The sequence below is a fragment of the Perca fluviatilis genome, chromosome 6 (assembly GCF_010015445.1).
Source record: "Perca fluviatilis chromosome 6, GENO_Pfluv_1.0, whole genome shotgun sequence".
NCBI lineage: Eukaryota > Metazoa > Chordata > Actinopteri > Perciformes > Percidae > Perca > Perca fluviatilis.
This window is the reverse complement of record NC_053117.1, coordinates 29,277,979-29,305,300: the sequence shown is the minus strand read 5'-3', so window position 1 is coordinate 29,305,300 and position 27,322 is coordinate 29,277,979. Positions and strand designations below refer to the sequence as shown.

The 27,322-nt window shown below is 39.6% G+C and overlaps 1 protein-coding gene across 2 annotated transcripts in view; it reads right to left on the bottom strand.

The window, feature by feature from the left end:
• Positions 1 to 8,179, bottom strand: part of LOC120560594 (neurogenic locus notch homolog protein 1-like) — a 46,279-nt gene extending 38,100 nt beyond the window's left edge. For both annotated transcript variants that reach the window (XM_039803258.1, XM_039803259.1), the window contains exons 1-2: positions 7,937 to 8,179; positions 7,114 to 7,195 (exon numbers count right to left, since the gene is read on the bottom strand). In XM_039803258.1, the coding sequence (XP_039659192.1) occupies positions 7,114 to 7,195; positions 7,937 to 7,994 (140 nt within the window). In that variant the 5' untranslated portion in view covers positions 7,995 to 8,179. The remainder of the gene's footprint in view (positions 1 to 7,113; positions 7,196 to 7,936) is intronic.
• Positions 8,180 to 27,322: the final 19,143 nt, after the last annotated feature.

Sequence of the window (27,322 nt, the reverse complement as noted above, 5' to 3'; positions counted from 1 at the left end):
TTTTAAGAAGCTTAGTGAATTAGGTTGTGCATTTATTCAATTATTGTGCCATGTAAAGCTCTGTGGGAGACACAATCAGTGTCTGGTTCCATTTCTGTAAATGACATGTATTCTTTGTTTATTCATATTCTCCTATATTTGAGCAAAATATAACAGAAGATAACTAAACCTGTTTTATTACAACTTGGATCATATTGTCATGGTTTTAGAAATCATTATATTGTTTCTGATAACACTGTACTCGCCAAAGTAACTGCTAAGGTCTGGGAACACGGTGAAATCTCTACAACAAAGTCTGATACGGCAACAAACGAGCAAACCAAGGGATTAACCAGATTATCCAAACCACTTTATTTGGAGATAAAACTTAAAGTGAAAACACCAAAAATAAGTAAACCTTTGAAAGCAAAGGGAAACTGTGTGCATCCACAGCTACGGTAAGTGATGCAGGTCAAAGATGAAATAGGAACTAATTAATTAATTGATCTAAAAAAAATTAATTGACAACGATTTAAAATAAATTCTGTTAAAAATTGCCAAACAGTCACTGCTTCCAGTTTCTTTCTCTGCTATCTGTGTGAGGATATGTTGATTTGTTGTGTTAATAGCACTGTCAATTGAATATCTTTAAATGTTTTTAGTTGGTCTGATCAAAAAAAAAGTATCTGAAGACATCATCTTAATCTTTAGGAAACTGTGGCGGAAATTTTTCACTATTTAATAGACCAACCAATAATCAATTAATGGAGTCCATCAGTAAAGTATAGTGGGTTTTGGTAATACTTTTTTTTTTGCTTTTGCGTTCTCTTTTCAGACTTTGTTCATTGCATAGAGGATGGCAAAAAATATGTACTGTATATACTGAAAGACAAGTTGTAATACATGTAAACTAGAGCTGTGCTCTTTCTCTCAGGTGTCTCGTTCAGTGACACAGAGCTCCCAGTCTGGAGTCAAACTGTGTTAGTGGAGCATGTTTGTACCGTTTGCCCCCCTCCCCTCATCCCTCCCGCCTCCCCAACACCCATTCTCATTTCCTGGCTGTTTGGTTCTGTGCCTGGTTCTAAGTCCCCTTTAGTCTTGTCTGATCTGTTTTTAAAGCATTACCCAAGGGGGGCCTCTCTCCTACTCTCCTTTCCACCAACACTTCCCTCTCTTTTCTGCCCTCTCTTGTGTTTTCCCAGCAGCATATAGTGGCTAACCACTGTGACAACTCTGCCACCACTGGTTGAAAAGAAGTCAACACTGAAATGCACACTTAAATTCAGCTTCAATCGCAGAAATCAAGTCTAGTGAAATAAAAATAGCTCTTCCACTAAAACCAAAGCTGGCACAAAAAACAAGGTTGTTTGTTGTGGAACTGAAACCAAAGTTACCACCAAATCCCCACTGGCTACAGAAATTACAGGGGAAACGCTGCCCCTCTTTCCCTCTCCTTATATCCATCCTTCTTTTCCTTCCTCTCTAATCGTACAGGAGAGCTGACCTGGCCAGCCCACATCTGGCAGCCTTCATTAGAGACCCTGTTTATTTGGGAGCGTTATGGACGCAGCCCATGGGAAAGAGCCTGCCCCTCAAGGGACCAACAACTTGGACTGTGGATCTGTGTGTGTGTGTGTGTGTGTGTGTGTGTGTGTGTGTGTGTGTGTGTGTGTGTGTGTGTGTGTGTGTGTGTGTGTGTGTGTGTGTGTGTGTGTGTGTGTGTGTGTGTATATGAATGTCTTGAGAATCATAGCAGCTCTAATGACTTCTGCCACTGCCTACTTTACGAGGCTGGGAACCACTTAAAGGCTTTACGGATGTCTGAAGGTGTAGCTGACAGTGAAACCAGACACTCACTGTACACGGCAACTTTAAGGTCTGAGCCAGAGCTTTCCAAAATATCCCATCACTGCATCCTCCCTGCGCCAAATTGGCCTACATCAATCAGATAGGGTGCTTAGGGTGTTAGTTATCATTTTGATACCTAAAAAGTTAGCAGAATTGTGTGTTTTAGCTGCTCAAAATAACCAAAAGAATTGGAAAGTCTTTTGCATAATAAGCCATCTAGTGTTAGCGACCTGTGCACATTGTAGCTAGATACTGTAGCAGATCAACATAATGATTCTCAAGCAAGTTCTGGAGTTGTAAAGCATTCAAACTTCAGAGATAATGATCCTTGGGAAGTGTAAGTCACTAATCTAAAAATATCATGTATTTGTGTTAGGTTTCACCACAAAGGCATTACACTCCATTCTCCGAAATATTCTTTGAGTGAGTGAGTGAGTGAGTGAGTCACTGAGTATCAGTGACTGAAAGCTAAAAGCACACCTGGCAGACAAAGTTGATCTGTCCCTGTGTGGAGCTCAATGGGCAAAACCACAAGTAATCATGGGTATTATGAAGCATGCTGCAGTGTGGGTGAGTGCACGTCCCTCCTAGTTGTTAGACTATAACCCAGACAGATGGTCTGGCTAAAAGGAAGAAAAAAAGAAATGAGGAAGTGTGGTTAAGAGCATGCCCTGTGTCTTTGTCTCAAACACAAACATGCTGTCAGTCCTCCCAGCCTGCGATCAAAGTTTATATGATTTGTCTTGGCATATGCCAACCAGGGAGGCTCAAATATCACTAATCCTCTGCGCTGAGGTTCCCCACCACCAAGTCACTTCATTCGGCCAGAACACTCTGACGACCAGCCCTTTCACCAGCCAAACTCCTGCCAAAGGGAACCCAACACCGGCGGCAGCGGCCATATTAAAGCATCGCACTGTGTGTTTCTCGTTGTATGATGATAAGATCAGATACGCCACCTTTTCTTCCCTCGGGCCACTCCGAGGCTGTTTCCTGACTCTGAATGGATGCATGGGAGGGGGTAGTATTAATGTGTGTGTGGGGGGGCTGAGATAGACTCATCTGACCGGAGTGAACAGAGGTGCCATTAAGGAATCCCCAGAACCGGAGAGACAAGGGCTTACTTTCATTGAAGTGGGTGTCTACTGTAGCAGTCGCTGCACATACCATCAGGGAATTAAAGACTCTGTTATCTAATGCAAACCGAGAAAAATCTGAAAATCATGATTACAGGATTAAAGTTCTCACATTTTTCGATCTTAAAGGTTTGCCATCCACACTGCAATCCCCCCAAATTATCCATTTCAACACATCCATCACATCAATATTCTGTACTCATTTCAACAACAAAAAAAGAAACATATGTCAATGACAATGACTGTCACTTATAATCTACACAAAACTACAAAATAAGCACTAACAGGAAGAATCAGAGGTGAGGGAAAGTTGGTAAGCACAGGTTATTTTAGCCATGTTTGTCAGAACAATATTGACTGTAGCGATGAGTATCAAACCTCAATACCTTTTTTAATAATCGGCCAATATGTATTTCTAACATAAAGCATCGGAAGCTGTGTCAAGCATTTGTGGCTGATGCACACGTCTTGTTTACTTATCTACTGATTGGGAATTTCCAGATCCAAGAAGAAACATCAGGAAACTTTGCTAATTGAAAGTGTATTTTACTTACGTAGGAACTGTAAAACTGTAAAAGAGGTCAGGGGTCCTACTGGCATTAATATATAAAAAAATAAAAATAAACACTACTCAGCCGTAACAATAATGCAACATGAGTATAAGTGACAATATGTCAGGACCAAACATTTAGCCAATTGTTTTCCAGCCTGGCCTAATCCAAACACATCCTTCATCTACTACGAGAACCTAAATCCTAAATCACGTGACTCCCTGCAATCAACAGGCTGTCAGAAATCATCACGCTGGCTAACTGATGATGAAGGTTTGTGATCTCTCAGCAGCGTCCTTCCTCGCCCGACATCTCTCATCTCCCCGGGCAGAGAGAAGCTCTGCTGCTTTGATTCTGGCCATTGTGCCACTGGAATTTGGTAGTTATTTTTCCTGGTCTGGATTGACTCGGCTCTGTCACTGCTCTCCCCTGCTGCCAAGCCTCTGCCGTAAATGAGAGGCCTCCTCAAAGCTCTTTGGAGATAAACTTCAGTCAGAATCTCACAAGGCCAGGCAGGCCAGATATGAAGAGGAGATGGTATTTATGGTATGGCATGTCAAGTAGGCATCTCTGTCAGACTATATAAAACTGAAGCATCCAATCCCACTTGCTTGACCTCGACATTAACACTCGAGTTCAAGCGCGACAGCTTCTTGATTGAGGAGAAACCCAATCGAAATTCTGTCAAGAATGAAGTGAGGCTCGGGGAAAAAAAAACTCTCTTATCCTTCACCAGGCCAAGCATGATATTAGAAACAATAAACTGATAAAAAGAAATATATCAATTTACACTTAAACTTTAACCCAATTAACCCTGGTGGAGAGACGTGAGTAAACCTGGGTTACTGGTAGAGCCCTAGTAAAATCACCTAGTAAAGTATTCAGCCTGTGAAAACAGTTTTGTGTATGTTTATTTGTATAGGGACAAGTATGTAGCACAGACCAATGCCACAAAGCACAGCGTTCATAGCCTAAGCTAATTTACAATGCAAGTCCCTAGATGGACCCTTTTTAAAAATACAATAACTCAGCACTTGCATAAAAGACAGTAAAGAACACAAAATCAACTCAAATAGATACATAACTTAAAATGCAAAAACTCATAAGGAAATACAGACACTACACAACACAGGCTAATATAATACATTACCATACAAGAGGAGCACCAGATTATTCATGACTACTGTACATGACTGCTCCCTCTTCAAAAACAGTTTCAGAAGAAGTTTAAACTGATCCCAGTCAGGTAAATTTTTAAGTTCAGTAGGTTACCCATTCCACATATTGATCCCCCGAAGGCTGATTGGCCTAATGAAGATTTATGTAAGGGCATCTTACAGTTCCCGTTGGCTGCACCACTCGATACAGAACCCAAAGCTCAAAGAGGAACCAATAGTTCACTGAGCACCGAGGGAGCCTGGCAATGTAGGCACTTATACAAGTTTAAGATTTGCAAATTTTATAAAATTGTCAAAATTTAACATTTAATTTCTTGAGAACATGGCAATGAGGAGATCTTATCGGCTTCCTGTCCAAAATTTGAATTGCTCGATTGTATATTATCATAAGAGGCTTTGTTATAGTAGGTGCTGCTTGTGACCAAGAGGTTACATAATAACTTAGATGTGAAAAGATCATAGCCTGCATGAAGGTATTTGCAGCATGAAACGGGAGGCAGTCTCTGATAAGTCTAAATGTGTGTAAGTTTGCTTTTGCAACCCTGCTCATCATTGTATAATGTCTTCTTTGGTTCTGACAAAATACTCCCGGGGATGTCATCAGGGTTATCTTGGCTTGAGATGGCAAACTTTTAAGATAAACTGGGGGCATGGAGCTTGAAAGACTTTACCAGGGAGGGTCTAAATAAAGATGCTATTGTTTGTATTAGGCTGGATCCTAGCAGGATTTTTAGCTTGACTAATAGCACTTCTGAATACCACAAGCTCTGCCTGCATTTAATTTGTGGAGGTGCAATACTCAACAGCTGGATTTCCCCTTTAGTTATGTAACAGTTAAGCACGTAGCTTCCTCTGATAAAGTAGGAATCCCAGTGCTGACCTCACAGCAACAGAAGAAACACATTTTCTCAAATTTAGAACAAAAATCACTTCCACACATACCGAATCAAGCAGCAGCTGGTTGAATGCTCACTGACAAACTATACATCGAAAACCTCATTCTCTGTAAATTTGGTTCAGTATCATTTTGACTAATTCTGACTTTTTGTTACCTTTTAGAAGAGACCAGGTTCATGACTGTAATCAAAGGGGATCAAGAACAGTAGCTTTTTCCATTTGGGGTGTCAGTTTTGGGCACGTGCACAAATCATCATCTAAAAAGGTCTAAAAGTATTGGGAAAAAAATAGTCAAAATAGCATTTTAGCTCTAAGTTTCTGCTATGAACATTCTGCAGCCCGAACTTGATGAACCTAACTTTTTCCCAGCCCTCTGGTGGCACAGTGACGACTAACACAGCAATATTTTATACACACACACACACACGCACACACACACACACACCATCACAAACTAAGCCCTGTGTGCCCGCTCAAATCTTTTCAAAACTGCGAGGATGTCCATCTCCATGTTTAATTGGAGAAGTCTGAGGAGGAGAACAGTGCAGGGGCACAATGATGGCTTTGTGGCCCAATGAGGAGCTGGGGGAGGTGGGGAGGAGGGGGGAGTGTGTGATTGTGTGTTGAATAACACAACCAGACCAAATTAAGATGTGGCGGGGGGCCAAGGTGGCTGCCTGGTTCTTGCAGTCTCGGAGCCGTGACCCGGCCGGCCCAATCGTTCGCCCCGGTCACCGAGCTCTGCCACAGCGAGGTGACACCGGCTGGTGCTGCTCATGCCAGGATGGAAATAGAGCCAAGTGCAAAATAGGCTTTTGTTGTAAAAGAGTTCTGGGCAAAGCTGGTGCTTATTGGTTTACATGTGTATTGGTTTACATGTGGAGTGAAAACATCTCCAAATACAAAAAAAGACTAAATGTAGAACTTGTTTTTCACTTCTTAGCAGGTTAAAAAACATCTACCCAATGCCATCTGTCCAGGGGAATGAGAGAGAGAGGGAGAGGAGGAGAGAGCACTGAGGGCCATTGAGGAGGGGACACAATCCCAGGAGAGAGGAGGGGTTGTGTGTGTGTGTGTGTTGGGGGAGGACAGAGTCTGAGGGTCTCTCTGGGAAGCCTCACCCAGATTAGTCACACAGAATTAATCGCAGCGGAGGAACAATGGTCGCCGGGCTTCTGGCAACCCCAGCTGTCGATCCGTGAAAGAAAAGAAAAGCAAGATTTAGGGCTGCGAGAGATTGGCTGCAGAGGGGAGAGTGTGGTGGCAGTAATACACACTCTCTCTCTCTCTCTCTCTCTTTCTCACAGTGACCCCTGTCCTCATCAATGTCCACTCATTTCTGTCTCAGCTCTCTCACCATTTGCCTCCCAGAAATAGCAACACTGGTATTGCACTTGCCCCCCTTTACAGCCCTCACATGTCAACTAAAAATCGGAGTCATGTCAAATTCCACAATGACACATTTCTCTGCAGGTATACCTCGCCATTTATCGCTTAAAGAGAATAAGAAATGTCATAACTTACTTGCACTCTCCATTGCCATCTGGAGTTGCTACACACCTCCCCTGGTTCAAACACGACTCCGTGGGCATGGAGCATCTTAGACCTGCGAATAGAGAGTTTTAACACACCTGCTGAAACTTTTAAGCAAGTCCAGGAACCTGGAGTTATTTCTCTCTATGTGATGCAGCAAATATTTGTTTTCCTCAGGGTTATTACACACATGTAACACTCCATAAATGTGAAGTCTAGGTGTGACTCTTGCCACCTCAAAGAGCAGTTTTTGTGGTAAAAAAGGGGACTTGACACTCGTTTGGCAGTTGCATGCTCCTGTCTGCAACTGTTCCAAAAAAGAATGTGCCATTTGTGGAGTAACACAGCTTTGCTATAATATAAAAAAAAAAAAACACACACACATTGCTCTGAATCCAAACTGCAAAGGCATGCGTTTACATACCAGTGTGGAAAAAGTTAAGTGTTTGCTGGACAAGTGCTCAACAGCTGCCTTGGTTTAAGTAAAAAGCATGAATTGATCCAATTTGCAAAACAGGAGAGCAGAAAAGATGCGTTTAGGATCATGCCAACAGGTGCATGAAATCATACAGGTAAGCTTGATTCATGTAAATTAACAGTTAACTTCGGAAACCTGCAGGATGAGTCCCAAAAAGTTGCGATAACGTTAGGCTACTTTAGTTTCAGTTCATCAGTTGACAAAGCAGTGAATGCAACAAGTTAAAAACAAACTCTACTCTAAACTGTAAAGAGTAAATCCTTATCAAACTACATGTTCTTATCTTACTAATGAAGAACACTACTCAGAAATAAGAATCCCCCCCGCGCCACTCACCTCGTGTTAGTGCTATCAGCGACAACAAGAAAGTTAGTTTCACAAAGAAAATATGCATTCCTTCTGGTTTAAAATGGTTATACAAATCCACGTGGGTTTTTTCATAGATCCGATAGTGTGTCTTCCTCTCCGTTAGATAAAAAAATATCACTTTCAGTTCATCCTTGAGTAGATCCACAGAGAAAGTAAAGCGGCGTCTGTGACAACTCCGAGCATGAGATGTCGTCACTTCAGATCCCGGGTTGGAAATGACTTGAGGGGACGCTCTTCTCCATCCGTTGCATCGAGGGGCGTATTCTTCCTCACACACACACACACACACACACACACACACACACACACACACACACACACACACACACACACACACACACACACACACAGTTGGTCCCCAGACAGACACAAGCTGTACAAGTTGATGGAGAGTTTTTTTTTGGAGGGGAGTGGGGTTTCCCGGGCGTTTTTCCACTTTAGTGATTAGTTAATTAACAAGTTTGAATCATTAGTCCGGCAATTAGTCTGTGCCAGCGGTTTTCGTCGCACTATTATCATGTTGTAATAAATAGTTTTTAGTTATTAGTTAAGTTATTCGGCTATGTAGTTTACACAGTAAATAAGTAGCATAAGTTTGCTAAATGTATGCTAATGTGACATTACGCTAAATATGGCTTTATGCTAACTTTTGAAATGCGCTATGAACATTTAAGACTTTAAAATTTAAAGCAATTATTAAAACCCTAACAGTTACAGTTCAGGTTAGCTTTAGGGTTTTTTGGGAATTTACTAAGTAGCTAGGCTACCTTTACTCAAGTACGCCTACAATTTTGAGGTAGGCCTACTTGTACTATACTTGAGTAGCCAATTACTATTTTATGATACTTTATAAACATAATCTCCACTTTAGGAGGCATATAATGATACTAATTTTACACATAGACTGTTTACACCAATACATGTATTTGATATAGCTTTAGTTACTTTGCAGATCAACAAAATCTGATGTAGGCCTATTATTACAGGTTAAGCTACCAAGCAGTAGGCTTATATCAGGGGTGTCAAACTCAACTTCACTATGGGCCACACTGGAAAATAAGAATCACATCAAGGGCCAGACATGTTTAGTTTATTGATAGGCTTTTATTTAATCGAAAAAGTAAAATATGTTTGACTGTATTATTGGATGTGTCATATAGTCTTCTCACTTACAGTTTGGTTGACATAAAGTCCTAAAGAAGTCAGGAAAAAGTTCCTCAGCCATCATAGAAAAGAAGCCCCCAAAAATGACAGAAAAAGTGACAAAAATGTTGGAAAAAGTGGCAAAAACGTCAGAATTGGGTTTTTTTTATTCGGCAAAAATGAGTGTGACAAAAACTAGGTAGGTCAAAATGTATTGTGAACCTAAATTGATATGTGGGCCGGATCATAATCTGCGAGGGGCCGGATTTGGCACGCAGGCCTTGAGTTTGACACATGTGGCCTATATAAAGTAAAACCAGCTGCGTGATTTAAACATTAATGCATCACTAATTATAATCCTGTAATATAATATGATTTTGAAGTGGGCCATTCTACATTATTAAACCAACAAATACATTTGTAACCCAAAAAGAAGGTAGGCTACATGAACACCATTTAAGAAACAAAATGATACATTTGAATGTATCATTGTATGTACCCCCCATTGTATGTATAATAACTTACATAATTGCATTTTTACTCAGGGTTATTACACATATGTAATACTCCATAAATGTGAAGTCTAGGTGTGACAACCTCTTCAAAATAAAAACTTAAAACATTTACTTTGGCAGCCAGCCCAGTGCCATAACTGTAAGAGTTGTCTTTTGGTCTTTAAAAGCCCACATCAGTCAAACTCCGTCCTGCTCTCCTGCATCAGGGCATCACAACCTGTCACAGCCTGGGAACCAGAGTTAGAGATCTATTACACTGATAAACGCTGACAGTGACTAACGTAAATTTTCACTCAGCCACAGAGCAGAGTCAGCAGAAACAGAAGAAGATTTCCATCAGGTGGTTTGTGAACGGAGTCTGAGCAGCTTCACACAGGTAACTGCTGTCATGCACAGGTAAACAGACAGACTGATAACACGCTTGTTTATGTAGTTTACAACAGTTTCTAACTGGGGTCAGTAGATGAGGAGTGTGATCCATATTAGGGGCATGCTCCTTTGTCTTCATGGTGTAGGTTTTGCTGACCTTCCTGACATAGTATATGTGTATGATCTCAATTGAACTAATTATGATTTAGGGGCATCCTATTAAATGTGGTGAATACTTATGCAACCATGTATTTATATTTGTAATCAATTTAAATCACTGACAAGATCCACATTTTAAGTTTTTTTTCTGATGATTACATTAAATCTACTCTGATTCAATGTTGTAAAACAATAAGCATGAACACTTCCAAAGGAGGTGAATACTTTTAATAGGAGTACAGTAGATAGTGAAGAGGTGTCAGACCACTGCAGCTCCACATCAACTGCAGGATAACTGACAATCAAAATTAAACTCTTTTGATGCAGTCAATTAGGATTGTTACCCGTACATAGTTACTGTTTCTTTCAACACTTTCAGGCCATCTTTTTTTTTTTATAAACCACAGAATGACACATTAATACTTTGCCACATTACAGGTAAAAGAGCTGACAAAGAGCAAAGAAGAAAAAACATCAAGCAGACTTTTAAAGCCTGACAGAGCAGGGCAGACAGAGCGTAGGAGTTCTGGAAGAGATAACGATAGAGAGAAATGTTACGGAGGTGGAGGACACAATGAAAACATGTGTGTAACCTACATTTAAATCACTCGGTTCACATGCACACTAATAACATTTTAATAGATTAAGGCAATACTATATGGATATTGTGATGTAAATGTCTCAGTCTGGTTATCTCATAATCAGCTTTGGCTGTTTGGCTACTAACCCACCTAGATTTCAGCTCAATCAGTCAATTAATTTAAGCACCTTAGGAGGATAGCCTGATTTCATTTGGTGTTGTGAATTTATGCAAATGGGAACATAATTTATGGCGTCTGGTGTGGAAAATTAGATTCAGTCACACTTTAAATTAAACATTGAAAAGCCTCTGAACAGCTAAATAAACTTTGAGGTGAGATTGTTCAGACATCTCTGCTGCCAAGTCAAGTTAAGAATTCATTTTGAATCCCAGTTTTCAAGCCAAGTCCTCAAACTGCTCTGGAATTGTTTGCAGCTTTAATGACAACAGAGAAAACTCAACACAATCTCACAAAAATATGGAAATGACCATGACCTCTTAACACCGCTTTACATGCCAGCACCATGAGTGTGCTTCCTTAAGCGTGGTGATATGGTTGGCGGGTGAAGTTCTGCGGAAAGAAATAGTTCCCACATGAAACTGCTCACAACCGCGTCTGTGGATTATCTTGAGTAACCGGGTCGTGATAACTGGAGAAAAAAGCTGAGTGAATCCATTTCTACGGCTGATAACACTGGGCAACTCACCCCAAAAAGATCTAGATTGATAATTAGCACCACAGGTAAGAGGGAAAATATACATTTCATGTAATATATATTTTGGGGTGAACCGTCCCTTTAAACTAGTTTAAGTACATGTAGTTCACTGCTTCCCAACACTGGGAACTATTACTATATTTTTCTCTTATTTACATTATTTGGGTTATGGTGTTCATACAAACCATAATCATCACAATAAAATGCTTTTTTATATGCAGGTTCAAGCTAAAGAATAACATCCCTGGTGATGATCGAGGCATACACATAGAGAAAATGTTTTTAAAAATCTTAACCTCTGATTATAATAAGAAGGTCCCCTATCGCACAGCATCACCATGCATCCCTGATATCCAGGCGTCAGAAGGTCAACCATTGCTACAAGAAGATCATTTTACACTGTCACACAACAATCCAGTAATTTACAATAAACCAAATAACCAAAAATGTGGAGGAATTTCATACTAAGCCTTGAACTCAGGAATTCATGCACTTCATTAACTGTCATTTCTACCAGAGCATAAAAAAAGAAAACAAATATGTTTACACATTCATTTTCCGATTATTTTACAGGGAGTGTGTAGCTTTGTTTATTAACAGTGGAGTGTATCAGGGCTGATAAGAGAGAAGCAGGATCACATCCATCCATGTCTCTTAGAAATTACATTTATATACCACTAATTTGTATCATTATATTTACACAATAAGAGACGTATCTGGGGGAGGATTTGCTTGTTAAAGCAGAAAAAAACCAACAGGATTACATTTAGCATTTTTGTGTTAATAAACTGGCTGATTATGAGAGGATGTGTCCAACATTTGACCTTTGTGTTCCTTTGGCATTTTGTTAAATGCTGCTTATATCGTTCTTCGCCTGTAAACAACAGGTGAACAGATGGCATGTGGCCCCACTTGACATGTTAAACACTGGATTTTGATGCCGACTGTCAGAGTTTGACCTCACTCTCAACCATGATCTTTATCGGGTCATTCCCTGGTATCAATTTACACGTATTGACTATTTCACACCGCTGATCATCTCCCAGGTGAGTGGACCTAGGTGCTAACCATGACCAACAAACCAAACAAAAACAAAAAACTTATCCCTTCTGCCTACCAAAGCTGTCTTTCATTTAACTCCCTATTGTACTGTTGTTCATTGTGGGCAAAGGGGGGTTGTGTGTTTATTGTATCACATTGTGAGGGGGGTAGTAAACAGGATTTGTGTTGATTTCCTTCTCATTGTGTTGACCTGGGGGTTGGGGTCTGTCCCATCGACTGGTGCAGCACAGATGGAGAGACCTGTTCTACTTCATCAGCCTTGAAAAACACAGACAGCTGCTCAGGGTTGGATCAAATCAGAAAGGTACAGTACAATCCGTTAAAGCCCTGATTTTTGTCATTCTAGCCATCTAATGAGTGATTACAGTATGCAAAGTGAATGTTGTTATCTGGTATGATAGAAAACCAACAGCAAGCTGCATGATGATTAAGACTGTTACATTATTGTCCTCATGTGATCAGTCAACAGACACACCCTGCACTTTATTCTCATGGCAGCAACTTTAAAGTCCACCTCCGCACAAAAATATGTTACTTCACACGGATGTTTGACCTTCACTGTGCAGAAGAGTTTGACACCAGGAGGGTGTTTTCACATTAATCTGCCGAAAGAGGAAAGTTTCTCTGTGCTCATTTTAAATCTGAGTTAAAGACGTGAACGTACAAGCGTGATTTTGTGATATTACAACTAGTTTGTAGTTTGGAAGCAAATCAATGTCACATAGGTGTGCTTTGGAAATGTGAAACAAACTTCTTGTGCAGAAGTTCTTTATAGGAAAAACCATATTAGAGAAATTATCATTCAAAGCAAAGTATATATTTTTTTGTCTTAAAACATGTCTGTAGGAGACAATAGGTCCGACATTATTTTCTCTTTCTGAATCTGTCTTCATAACAAGTATAGTATGGTGTATACACAGCCTTAGATAACACACTAAAGTGCTAAAGAACTGTACATGCCATGGTACATGTATACTTACTAATTGACTATGTGGTGCTTAAGTGCATTCAGAAATTAATTTTTGGTGCAATGAAACATGCATTAAAGCTGTCCAATATGCAATTTTAGTGCTGTTTGTCAACTAACTTAGTTTACTTTGGTTTTAGTTTACTTTTTTTTTTGGGGCATTCCTGTGCCTTTAAAGGATAGGACAGATGAGATATGAAAGGGGAGAGAGAGGGGAGAGACATACAGGAAACTGTCACAGGTCGGACTCAAACCCTGGACCCTGCACTACCAACTGAGCTAACCCGGCCACGGTTTTAGTTTACTTTAGTTGTAGTTTATTTGTCAAGGACAATGCTCATAAAGAAGATAAAATATTACAAAACTGTGTTTCACTGATATCTATTCTGTACATTTTTGTGTTTTTAGACATGCTTTACTTCGACAGATAAAATCTTCCCATATTATCCAGGCACTTTGCTATCATATCATAAATTAAATGTTCACAGGAATATATAATCATGCATGTATCCATTATCATGACCATTTAACTTTTGGCTGCCTGTTATGATGGTGACATAATATAAACTTGATAAACTGCTGCACTCACTGTATTGCATGGATGAGCTTTCTGACAAGAATGTACAATGTTAATACCACTTTGCATAAAAGATCTTCTGTTTGTGCCTTTGAGAAAGAGTGTGGGTGGGCGCGGAGCAGCCTCCAGGCAGATGTGGTGTGTAAGAGACAAGTCAGGACATGTTTATGTAATGCACTGTGATGCAAAGTGCTTTGCTGGTTTCTGAGCTTGTGAGGTTTAATTAATTATTCAAAATTAGGGTGTTTACTCTTTGTATATTCCCTTTCTGTCAACTTCATTTGTGATTTTTGACATTTTCCAGACCACCTGCTGACACTCATCTAAGAATGGACATGAACTTGACACATCCAATGGTTTTACATTGCCAGAGGAAGAACGAAAAAACAGCACACTGCTCTCTCAAAGCCTAAATTTCTTTAAAAATCTTTAAAAACAGGTCCAAAATAAATAATTTCATTTTTTTTAAAGGCATTGTAATTTCGTAAAACAGCTGGTCACTACAGTTACAGAAAGCATTACTTAAATAGTAGTAAATCATGAATTTATTGGGGACTATTTTAAACTGTGGATTAATACACATTTGGTGTGCTATGAGCATCGACAGCAAGAGGAAGGTGTATGTGGGACTAATCTATATCCACGATCATCCACTTCCGGGATTGCTCAGTTGCCGACGAAAATTCCGTCGGATTTCACTCATTTAGGCCGGATATCCGTTATCTTGGGCTTTCTTTGTGTTGCCATTTTAAACTCCGGTGGATTTATGAGGACTATGGATAACCTCTTCTGAGATGTCAAGGTAAATCGAGACAGCTAGCTAGACTATCTGTCCAATCTGAGTTTTCTCTCGCACGACTAAAACAACTTTTTAACATACACGTTTCACCAAAACAAGTTCCTTCCCGAGGCTATGTTGCAGCAGCACCGTTTGTCTGTACGGCGCTTAGTGCCGCCCAAGACGACTGTGATTGGTCTGATGAAATGCCAATGAACCAGAGCACGTTTTTCTCCCATCCCGTAATGCTGTGTGGACTCGCCAGACCCTCCTTCGCGGCGCTGTGGAGGAAGGTCTGGCAATGCGAAACTAATGTGGAACTGACTCAGCAACAGTGTGACTCACTGATGTGTCTTTAACAGTTTCTTGACAACAGTGGAGCTCTATGGCATGGAGGGATTTTTTATATCAGGCTACACAAACAAAACATATTAGACTTGTAGCATCAATCGTTGTTGGTTTTGATCTTTTCAAGTAAAGTATAAAATCTCGTCAGCCTAATCTTTGAAGTTAGTTGTTCCCAACCTAGAGGTCAGGACCCTCCCAAGGGGTCCCCAAGATTAATCTGAGGGGTCACAAGATGAAAAAGGGAATAAGAAAGACAAATTGAAACCCTTTTTTTTCCCTTGTCACATATTTGGTACCTTTCCCTCTTCTAGCCTCTAAAAATCGTTCAAATTAAAAATCTATAAAAAATAAAACCCTTTGACCTACTTTGACATTAAAACCTGCATGGTTATCTGAAAATTATTATTTCATCTTTGATCGCTGAAAACATTTTGACATTAGGTGGGTGTCCACAAAACACCTAAAATACAAACGGAAATGAGGAATCTCTACAGTGTATATGCTTTTCTAAAAAGTGTTTTAGACTTTAAACTTTTCTATTTTGTCGCCGAGATGATTAAAATCAGCCTCTAGAAGTGTCAAGTACTCTGCTAAGGATTATCAGATAAACTTGCAATTAGTGACTCAACCAGATCATATACCCATTAGCAGAAGTGTGAACAAGTGTCACACACCTCAAGATGTGTTTATTATACTTCATCTGGAAAGGACTTGACAATTTTCCCGCTGACACTTAACAGTCAATGACCCCTGAAATCTGAGCTGCTCTAATCCCCGACCCATCAACAGACCAGCTTCCACTGCTTGGCCCCGAGTGCTGATTCTTTTACCACAACTGTTGCGTCGACATCTCCAAATGTCTGAAACTCAAACTCTCCCACAGATGTTCACTGAGCATCTTGAAGGGCCCCGTAGGATCCAAGAAATATCTTCAGAGCTCTGTGGTCTTGTTTCTTTTTCAGAGAATTACTACAACCAAACCATTTCTAATTTGTTTACTACTTACAAATTCACAGGCCCGTAACAAGCTTCATGGATGGGGAAAGAATTGACCCTTGTCGTACCCTCACATCCCCCTGAGGGACTCTCATTAGTTGGACAAGATTGCTTGGGCCAAGTTTAGCTAAAGGTCTTTAAAAGACAACGAACACTGTGGTCTTGAGTATGTTCTCAAAATCATAATATCCTTTATTTATATATTTAGTTTGGTTGATTGTGTGCTTCCTTTTTGTGTTTTTTTTGCTACATTTATAATTTGTTTTGGCAAGAAACTTTAAAGAGTCTTATTTTCTTTCCTTCCCTGCACATATCTACGTCTTTTTATTGTGTGTTGTTACTATAAAGTTTCAACTGTGCCACCAACCAAGGTACAGTAATGAACCATCATTTCTTAAAAATATAAATTCCTAGATGCTTTCTGGAAAGATCAATGCAATTTGGAATTAAGTATAGGGAAAAGTGGGACATATCTTGATTGGTACCTTTCCAATTAATCAATTCCACATAATTGCTTGTAGAGAGTGTTTTAGTCATTACACAGCAGGTCAGCTGAACAAGCAAAAATAGAGACATTTATAATAATAATAATAATAATAATAATAAACTATTTCTATAGCACTTTTCTTAACAAGGCACCAAAGTGCTTTCCAGAAAAACAGCAAATAAAACCAAGAACAACACAGCCAACAACAATGCAAAAACAGAGGTGTCATAAAGCACCATATATACAGTATATATATATATATATATATATATATATACACACATATATACACACATATAAATACAGTACATACATTTCTATACCTGTATGTGCAAGTATAACATTATTTACTCTTATTTCCAATAAAGCAATCACATTTTTGCAGAAGACTCATAAACAAATCTTTTTCAGCTCTTTTGTCTGTATTTCCTTTTCCCAGTGACCAGGCATTTGATATCATGTGAAAATCTACATCATACCCACCGCTTAGACAATTCTTACAAGTGTGGTGTCCACGACGATACAAAGCATACCTAAGGGAAGGAAAATAGGCCATTGTATTGCAGTGGTATTATTTCCTTAGTGTTTCAAACACGGATTAATGTATCCTGGTGTTGCTGTATTGTTCTTATCAGGGAGGAGGGTTTACTGGCTTTATTGTTAAATTGTAGATCATGTTGTCCAATGTGAGGAAATGCAGGCGAGGGTCGTTGGCTCCTGCTTTCCTGCAGTAGCAGGGTTGAGGGAAGGAGGTGGCTGCTGAGAGTAGCAGCAAATGTAATGTTGGGATAGTTTGGAAAACTCTGCTCTGAAGTTCAGTCTTAATTTTTGAAAAGTTTTAGTGGTTATTTTTAGTAGATAAAAGTTAGAACCAAAAATAGCTATTTTAAGTTAATTCTTGTATATCAAAAAATCGGAACCATGGCACCATGCTCACTTTCTAGTTTTTTCCAGATGGTTTGATTACATCTCACAGTTTTCATCAGTGGACTTGGCACTTACTGTAATAATATGGAAGTGCATCAACACAAAGCAAACACCTCACATCAGCCAAAATCCATAGTTGGGTGTAATTAAACCCAAATTTGCTGCATCAAATATACTGTTATATTGTCAATGCACACAAAAAAGCTCTACTCATCTTGAGTGGACCAGTTATGGGAGTGCTTACTAGGCATCGAGATGGCCATCTTTCCCATCTCTAAAAAAAAAAAAGAATGGGAAAGCCGCACAACGATAACTCTGCTGCATCCATTTATTTTAGAAATAAATAAATAAATGAAATTGAAATAAATGCATCACAGTTAGAGTACGGCTTTCCCATTTGTTTACGGTGTCAGCCCATCACTAGAATAGGTTAGTGTTTTCCCTCAGACATTTAATCTTTCCCATCTCTACCATCCGTCATACGTGAATGAGGCATTAGCCTCATACTTTGACTTAAAGAATCTGAATGCTTCTTCCTACAAAAATACACTCAAATCTTTCTACCATGGGAATAAGGTCAAGCTGTCAAAACTACTGGTCCAACAAGTTAAGATACCATTAGGACTGTTTCCTGTGCTATACCCATTAAGCTAATTACACTAATGATAGCTGGTGTGTTGCATGCTGTTAACAACATACATTTGTCACTTTAATGTCCACCACAGCTGCTTCCCAGTATTGTGGCGCCCTGGCTGCGTAAGCACAATGTGAGGACAGCCAGACGCAGCGGGTCGGTGGTTCTCCAGCCCCGAGTGTAACGGAGTCGTGGGAGGTCCAGAGACCGTGGTTCTGTTTTTGGACATATAATCACAAACAGGAAGTCCCTGCAAGCCAGTCACACAGGGCCACTTCCTCCTTTTGTTTACAGGGGGGTGGTTGAATAAAACTCCCAAAGACAAAGTTGTACCAATCATTTCGCCCCCGCTAGGCTACTCACTTTCTGTTTTTAAATCTGCTTTCTTTGTATCAGTGTATCTTCTTTCATGGTGTTTCTCCAATCATCTCGTTCCAAAACCTCATTTAAAATGACAAATGGGCTGTTTAGTTAACCCTCCCACATTTATGGTTGTGTGTGGTTTTTTGTTCTGACAATATGGTCTTTGGATTAGAAAAATGTTTATAGGGCTGTTTTGGAAGGCTATACTTTCATACAATATATTTAGGTTATTTTGATATTGTATTCAGAGATACACAATCAATTTACCTTTCCTTCTTCTTCTACAGTAAAATCAGTGCCAAAACTTTGGCTTCCTGTCGATGCTGGAATGCCACTTGGCGCTCGTCTGGAAGGTCAACATATTTGGGGTGATAGTTCAATTCAGTCAGCTGCTTTTTGCAATGTTGCACAAGTAGTGTAAAATTAGGTGATCATTTATCTTGAATTATATACAGAGGATGGATGTGACTGAGAGGCCTTAAGTGGAGATAACTGTTAAAAAAAACTGGCAAGCTGCTTTTACTGGTGCAATAAAGTTTGCATTCATTGCACAGTTGTTATTTTGTATATGATAAATGATGGCTAGCTCACTCCAGAAACATGTGAGTAGCTACCACAGTGCACATTTCTCTTTCAAAGGAATGCATCTAGCTTGTTGTGGCTTAAGGCGTAGTGTGTGTGACACACCTCCAAGAGACTGTTCCCAGGCAGAGAACACCATTCCTTTGTTCCTTAAAACATTTGATAATTACTGCAGACTCCATCTGCATAGCACCCTTTATGTCCTCTGTCTACACAGAATAATATTCCACTCCTTGCATCATGTGAATTCTCAGCCTTTATGCAAAAAAAGCTATTTTTGTAAGAACATGTAGTTTATTGGGAAAAAGTTATATCAGAGACTGTGTTGTGAGGAGGTCAATTTTATCTCAAGGGGATTATGTGATGAATGTTAGCTTCTCAACATCACACTGAGGCTACTTGCCTGAGGTGTAGCCAGTAAAAAAGGCTGTGTTTGGGAAATATGTGGCCTTTCCTTTATTAGGATTTCCCATGGGACTCTGTAGCTCCACTTCTCCTTCGTCCATCTTTCATTCTGAGTTTCTTCTTCTCACTTATAACCTCTTTTACCTTTGTTTCTGCCTACCATCTTGATGTCATTCACTCTCCCATGCTGTATACCTCTCCTCTCTTTCCATCTTACATTCACTGTTTTCTCTTCAATATTTCAGCTGCCAGTCAGTATTTCACTCCCACACACTCAGCGTCCGTGCCATGTGTCAGAGGTCCAGGCTTGTATAAATCCCAGGGGCGATTTTAGCAACTCTAATCCACTTTTTTCCATAGTTGTAAATTGAAACAAGAAACTTCCAGTGAAATATAAAAATAGACTTAATTCACATGATTTGAAAGGACTGTTGTGTTCCCAGTCAAGACCCTGATGTGCTTTCAAATATAGACTAACTCAAGCACAAGTCTAATCTAATCTGATTGAGGTTGTTGTAGTTTTGTTCATTTGCCCAATGAAATGCCTAGATGTCAGCTACATCTGCCACACAAAAACTCATTCAGCATTGCCAAATTTTGCACAATGATGTCACAGAAAGGCACCATATTCTCCAACATTGAATCACTTCCTGCTGAATAAGGGCCACCACCTAACACATTAGTTAGATATGTCACCTTTTCCAAGTCACAGTCCATTTTGCTCCAATTTTGGCATTCCTACTTTTCTTTTTATGTAGTTACAGAGCCCAACCCCTCCTTTGCTTTTTCTGAGACATTGTGGACAGAGACAGGAAATGGAGCAAAGAGAGGTATGAGTAAAAAATGAGCTGCTATTGAAACCTGTCTGGGTGTGGTTCATTACTGGAACAGGACAAATCTGTTCTCAATGTAACGTCATAACGGCATGTAACATTTTTTTTCAAGATTGTTATTATCATTACTTTGTTAGGGTTGGGGAATGATGGTGATCTTGAATAAATTACTATAAAAGTCAACAGGGACTTGATGACTCCCCAATTTCGTGCAGTAAAAAAACACAAATGTTGCCATGGAATATAAACCAGGTAGCAATTATGTTCACCCACAAAACATAATTGGTACAAATATTTTGTCAGAGACAGGGTACGAAAAGTCAGGTCTATAGTTGGAATTAGTGCTAATGTCCATAAGCTTTGGGACTTTTTTAGGAACTTTATTAAAAAGACAAATAAAACCACACTAGCATTTATAGAGATCAGGCAGAGCTAAATACAATTCAGCAATGGAAGTTAAGTAAACAAATAAGTAAAATAAATCAATAAATAAAGAACTAGCTTCCATTTTCCTCCCAAATGTTGAATTTTGTAAATGGACAAATTTCGTAAATTGCTTACGTTACATAACCAGATTCTATGTGAACTTGCTGCCAAGAAAAAGAAACAATGCTTTTAACAACTTACATATTATTTACAGAGCTGTGACGTTTTACAGTCAGTAGAGAAGTGCTGTAGCTGACAACGTGTCTCCTTGCACATCCTCATTTGAAAAAATTTTCCCGGATAGTTGCACATCATTACATATTACGCAAATTACTTTAATATTCTCTTTTCTTTTTACATTTTCTTTTCCTCACCTGCAGCCCATACACTGAAAGATGCCTCATGTGACATTTCCTCTCTCTTCTGATGTACCAGTGACAAGAGAGACATGATGTGAAAGGCCAAAGTATCGCTGCGCAGCTGGGACAGACTGGCTCCATGACCCTGTGGGATTATGGGTAAATATCTGCAACCCAGTCATGGGAATGAAATAGCTCCATGTCAAGTCTGTGAGCCGGGGTTACTGATATGGACTTAACTGGTGCAAGGTCACCGCTCGGACCGAGGGGGACTTTCTGTCTTTCTCACAAAACGGACTTTATCTCCTGTTTTTATTTTTCTGTCTGTAAAATACACACAAACACTCTCACTGTCTTTGCTTCACTAATTTTCCCACTTTACTGTATATCTTTATATGAAAAATATTTGCTGGAAAATAACTGTTTACCCAAGCCTTTGATGCTTTCCGGTTTATTAGTCAAGTCCTTAAAGTTTGGACAATATAAGTGCAAGCCCCAATAATTTGTGTGTGTGTGTGTGTGTGTGTGTGTGTGTGTGTGTGTGTGTGTGTGTGTGTGTGTGTGCGTGTACTGCTTGTTTGTGAGAGTAATCTCATGATTGTAGTTTGGGCGAGGGAAGGAAGGAGGATTAGTGTTACTCTGTGTGTTGCTGTGTAATGTGCGTGGGAGCTCGTGACACGGTGCCACACAAAGAGCGAGGAAACCAGGAGTTCTGTGGCACAATGAAGCACCTGAGGGGGTTTAGCTCGAGGATGTGAGGGCTAGAAAAAAATTCACACACCTCTGGTTGTTTTATTATAAGAGATCACTTTTTAGCTGAGTGGGGGGCCTTTGTTGGTGTTTTTTGTAAAGCACATTACAGTGTTCTGAGGTATGATTAGATTTGATCTCATTTAATTTGACTGCATGTGAAGTTTTAGCAGTTTACTGTAAACACTGCGACTTATCCTTTATATTACTACATTTCTGTTTATCATGTCGCATTCATTCGCTCATTCACTCAACATACATTTTTCACAGGTTAAGTTACTCATGGGATACCGGAAGAGTTTTTTTTTTTTTTTTGATGAGAAAAATGGTTCATTGTTGCCCAAAACTGACGGTTCACATTTTCATGATTCTTCTTTTGTTTGGGAATCTGACATGATTAGGGCCTTCAAATTGTGCTCTCGCGAGAACTCTTTAAGTAGCTTTATGGTTGAAAATCATCTTGCTTCACATTGTCTGACAATATGGAATATACACGTTCATTTAAGCTATGATGTTTATAAATTCATTATTCTTATTAAAATTCTTATTATTGGAAACTTTTACATCACCACTATGTAATTTGTAAAATAAAAGTTGTGTGGGTTTGACTTACCCACCTGCGGGTCAGTGAGGTTTAATTGACCTTTTTCACGGCACACATTCAGACTTTTCGTAGTAGGAAAAGCACTGTTACTAATAACATCAATGATGGCTCTGTTCTATTCAGGTGTTCCAGTAAGCTGTGACAGTGTGTCAGTGAGCTAACATGCACAGTACCAGGACCCTCAAACTGAGGCAGCTAAAATGAAATTCAGCGATCAATAATCTTATTGTTTATTCCTGTGTTTTTTTTGTAAAAATGTTTTCTGTGAAAAAGGACTATTTTCCCAAAAAAGTTCCAGGTTGCGTCTTTAGAGGAAGTAGCATGATACAAATCACAACATGGCTATTGTAACAAAACGGACCGGAGTGGCTACTTCCTTCTTAGCAGTACCCGGCCGACAAAATCACCTACTTTCCCCAGCAGCACGTACACAGTTCAGAGGAAGTAAATGTTTTCTTTTCTGCAATTAAGCTCCTTAGCTTTTTTTTTTTTTTTTTTCAGGACTCACCTATAGCCTACTGTAGGTTTGCGGGATCAAAAATATCCCTGAGTTGTGTTTATAATTCCCCTTTCACTCCAAAAAAATTCACATAAATTATAGACCTGGTAACTATTTGTTTATGTACTTAATCCTGCTCTTAAAAGAAAACAGCTATTTGAGGCTCCGGCTCCCATGCAGTTCACAGGGTACTTGAATATCCTTTCTGTCCAAACAGAGACAAATACAGTAGTCTGCATATATAGACCTGTATGTCCCCGGCTGGCTCTCATGACAAGACAATCTTACAACTGTGGGAATTTATAATGAAGCTGGACTACATAATTGAGTGGCATTCATCCCTAAACAACAGCTGTGAGAAAGTTCTGGAGAAATAAAAGGTTTATTACACCTTTTGACTGCTAATAGGTGTGAATCACTTTCAGCCAAACAAGTACTGCTGAAAAACAAAACAATGCTTCATTGAAAAGGAATAAGTATTTTCCCAACATCAAGGCAAATGCACTCTTGTTGACAGACAGGTGTACAGCTTGAACGTTCTCATCCTTCATATCATGGTTTTTGAAGGTTTTCATTTGTCACTCAACAATTTTAAGTTCAAACACATCAGTCATTATTCCTTGAAATGTGTGCGAGATTATGATGATGTGATGAAGGCGTTCAGACCTCAAAAAGGGCAGAGGGTACACACAGATGCAATAAATAAAATGTTTAATGCCATAAAATATGACACAGTGATTGTATAAACATGTGATGAGGCTTTCTGATGTCAATATTTTGTTTAAGAACATAAACTAACCACCTGGCATCACATTTCAGTTACAAAGGCTTATTCTTTGAATGGACGCAGAATACCTGCATCACTCAACTTAACATCATTGTGCTGCAATGTTGTTGTTTTTTTTACCAGGACTCAAGAATGGGGAATAATTTAATGGGGTGCGGCACGGTCCCCCTGCGGAACATAATTGGCCACCCCTGGTAAGAAGGTGATAGGTAATTTGCCTGTTAGTATCAGAACCTCTGTATGAAGTGGCTTGTTGGAAAGTCAATCAAACGACCGCAAAAGATGCAAAATGACATAAAAAAGACCACAAAGTGATGCAAAATGACTACAAGGAGACACAACAACAACCACAAAATGACGCAAAGTCAAACAACAAAAAAGAGACACAAAATGATCTCTGAGAATGTCTCTTTCAGTCTGGGTGGTTTATTCCTAAGAGGGGTGGGGGGCTTTTTACATGTTTTACAATATTTTAAGTTGTTTGTTTGCCATTTGTTTATTACAGTGAATAAACAACGTACCTAATGCACAGTTTATTATTGCCATGAACCAAGGCATCGACTTCCAGGTCCAGGAAAAAGGCGATTGTGAGATTCACACCTACAGCAGCCTCACAAACTCTTATCAAACTTTTGATCAGTTTCCCACACTGTGTCCCACATACACATGACGTTCCCTCTGTGTTTGTGATTGTTTTGTGGGCCTAAATGCTGATGCTGTGTGATGGCGTTTTTTTCTCTCCTTACTTTCTCTCGGCCCAGGTACCCTGCTACTATCGTATCGTTCATCTCACACCTGCCATCCTCTTGTATCTCAGTTAACGCTTTATTTCCCCTCTCCGTTCCTGTAACACAAAGGAAAAAGCCTGAGGGTTATGGGCTATTGTTTACCAGTCAACTCTGTATCTTTTTTCCTTTTTTTTAAGCAGGAACAAAATTCCTTTGGAGCCTGGGAAAAAGTTTTAAATGAGGAAATAATATTGATGTTTACATTCACACAGTGGCGGCGCTGCTACCTTATACAGGTTGAGGTTAGACTGTGTTTTGGGACAAACTTTTCCCCTCCAGAAATATATTTGCATGCAGTAATCAAATTTGACAGCTAACGATCTCATCAACCAGCTGGTATCATTTTGCACGAACATGTTTATCCTTTAAACTTCTAACAGAATGATCATTGAGACTTTGCAAAACAGATTTTTTTTTTTTTTTTAAATCAGCTGTTGTTGGGTGTGTAGCAACAGAAAAAAACACAGTCCCACAAAGTCTTTCATATGTCTACTCATCAGATTTAGAGTAAGTCATCTCTGGAACTGCAGACAAAGACATACATAAACAAAGCGGGCTATTTTTACTTGTAATGAGCCCACTGCTGATTGTCCCTGCAGCCTTTCTGTGGCCTCTGTCTGTTCATTCAGAACCACTGAGCTGGAGCTGGAATGTCCAACAGCGCCAACATCATCCAATCAGGCGCTCTGGGTGGTTGAAGGCTGATATTTATTGATTTCATAACTCTCATAACTCTACCAAATTATTTTCACGGGCTACTGTATAGAAATAAATGGAAAACAATGTATGCATTGCCCAACAGTTTAACAGTCCGACTCCACAATTCAGTTTACAGTCTTTTAACAAAATGATTTCAACAAGTATTTTGTAGAATGTGTTTAATCACTAATCTCGCTTTACCCAGACTTTTAGATAACTATACTATCCAGATGAAAGCTGATTTTATCAACTCATAAATGTTGTGGAAAGTCCACAAAGAGGGTTTTGCAGGGTCTCAATATTACTGGTGATGTTGACCAAATTGCAATTGCAAATTACGTTAGTGCTGACCGGCGTTCAATCCAAAAATAGCCCTGTGTTAAAACCATTCAAAGGGCTGCGATGGTCAAAACATTGTAAAGTTATCATGAATGATGAAAAAGTCGGTCTAAATGCAGCCTAAGAGTTTGGATACGTTGCTAACCTTCCACACAGCCTTTGATTGCAGTGCATGACATAATAAATAGCCAGAGACTTAAAAATGGCTTAAAATAAGGTATCGACGGTATACTATCGCCAAGTGATAAGTCAGTTGATACTTGTTGGAGACCCAAATCTGCAAAGTGAACAATGAAAAGAACAGGTTGAGTTTGGTAGTTTGATGTATTGTTAAGGCTTCTGTTCAACAAGCCTTTAAGTCTCAGGTGTCATACTTTCCTAGATTAACCCTAACCCTAACCCTAACCCTAACCCTAACCCAAACCTAACCCTATTTTCTTTTCAAACCTGTTTGCAACTGTATCAGTTAATGTTGATATGCCATGTTGAATTTAGTATTAACTACTTGGCAGGTCAAATTATAAACTTGTGTTTTTCATAATCACTTTTGAAAATTTTTTGCATTAAAATGTAAGTTCTTGTTTTTGTAGTTTGTGAACAATTGTCATTTTAGAGCTTACTCTATTGTTACACCAATGAATAATTGTATGGTGAAACTCTGTCAGCCACACTGCTTGATGTCCCCAAGTACAGACCCTAAATAACTGCAGACTTCTGCAGGGCAGGCCTCCTCTTGTTCTGGGTGCATTGGTCATTGCCTCTCTCTATCTAGTCTCCTGTAGGAACAAAGGCTTTTACTGTGCGCGGATGGATAATGTTGAGCACAACAAGGCGTCTGGCTCTGACACAGTCAAGCCGACAGCGACGCCGGCCACACAGGCTCTCGTCCTTTCATCGCAATTATGTTTGGTCCTCCTCCTAATTGCGGAGCGCTGGCTTGAGTAAGGAGAGGAGAGGCTGGAGGTTCGGACTGAGGGGGTTTATTAAACTGAGGGATGGAGGGAGGAAGAGAGGGAAGAGGCAGGGTCAGGGAGATGGTCGCTCATTAGGGATTGAACAGCTGCCAAACTCCCAGCTGCCTCTGCTAGACACAGGGCTTACTGACGAGGCACAATATGCATTGCTGTGGTTCACTCTCTTCACCAGCCTTTCCTTTTTATTCCTATCTACTTCTCATTCTTGTTGTTTTTCTTTATTGGCTTACATTTTTCCTCACAATCTCTCATTCTGGGATTATTTCTTAAATTGTCTCTTTTTTTCATAGTCTCTCTTGATCTTCCAGCCTTCAATGCCCCCTGTTGTGTTTTTATCCCTTTTATCAATTAGCATCACCCTTCCCTCTGTGTGAGGCCAAAGAGCAGGAGGGTGCACGTGACTGAGATAAACACCATCTCCTGTAACAGTCATTACTGATATCAACACGAGGCCCATCTGCCCATCATGCCAATTACCCAGACAGCCCAGTCATTAAAGGAGCATTCACTCAATTTTCATCTCCCATTGGTTATTATTGAATCCCAGTTTGATAGGTCAGCATGGGAGATGTCGTTCAGCTGAAAGCTCGTGGGAAGCACCAGACTTTACCTAAGGTGTAGGATACATTTTGTGACAAATGAGAGGTTTAATAGCATTTATATTGTGAGTTAATAAAAGCCAAGATC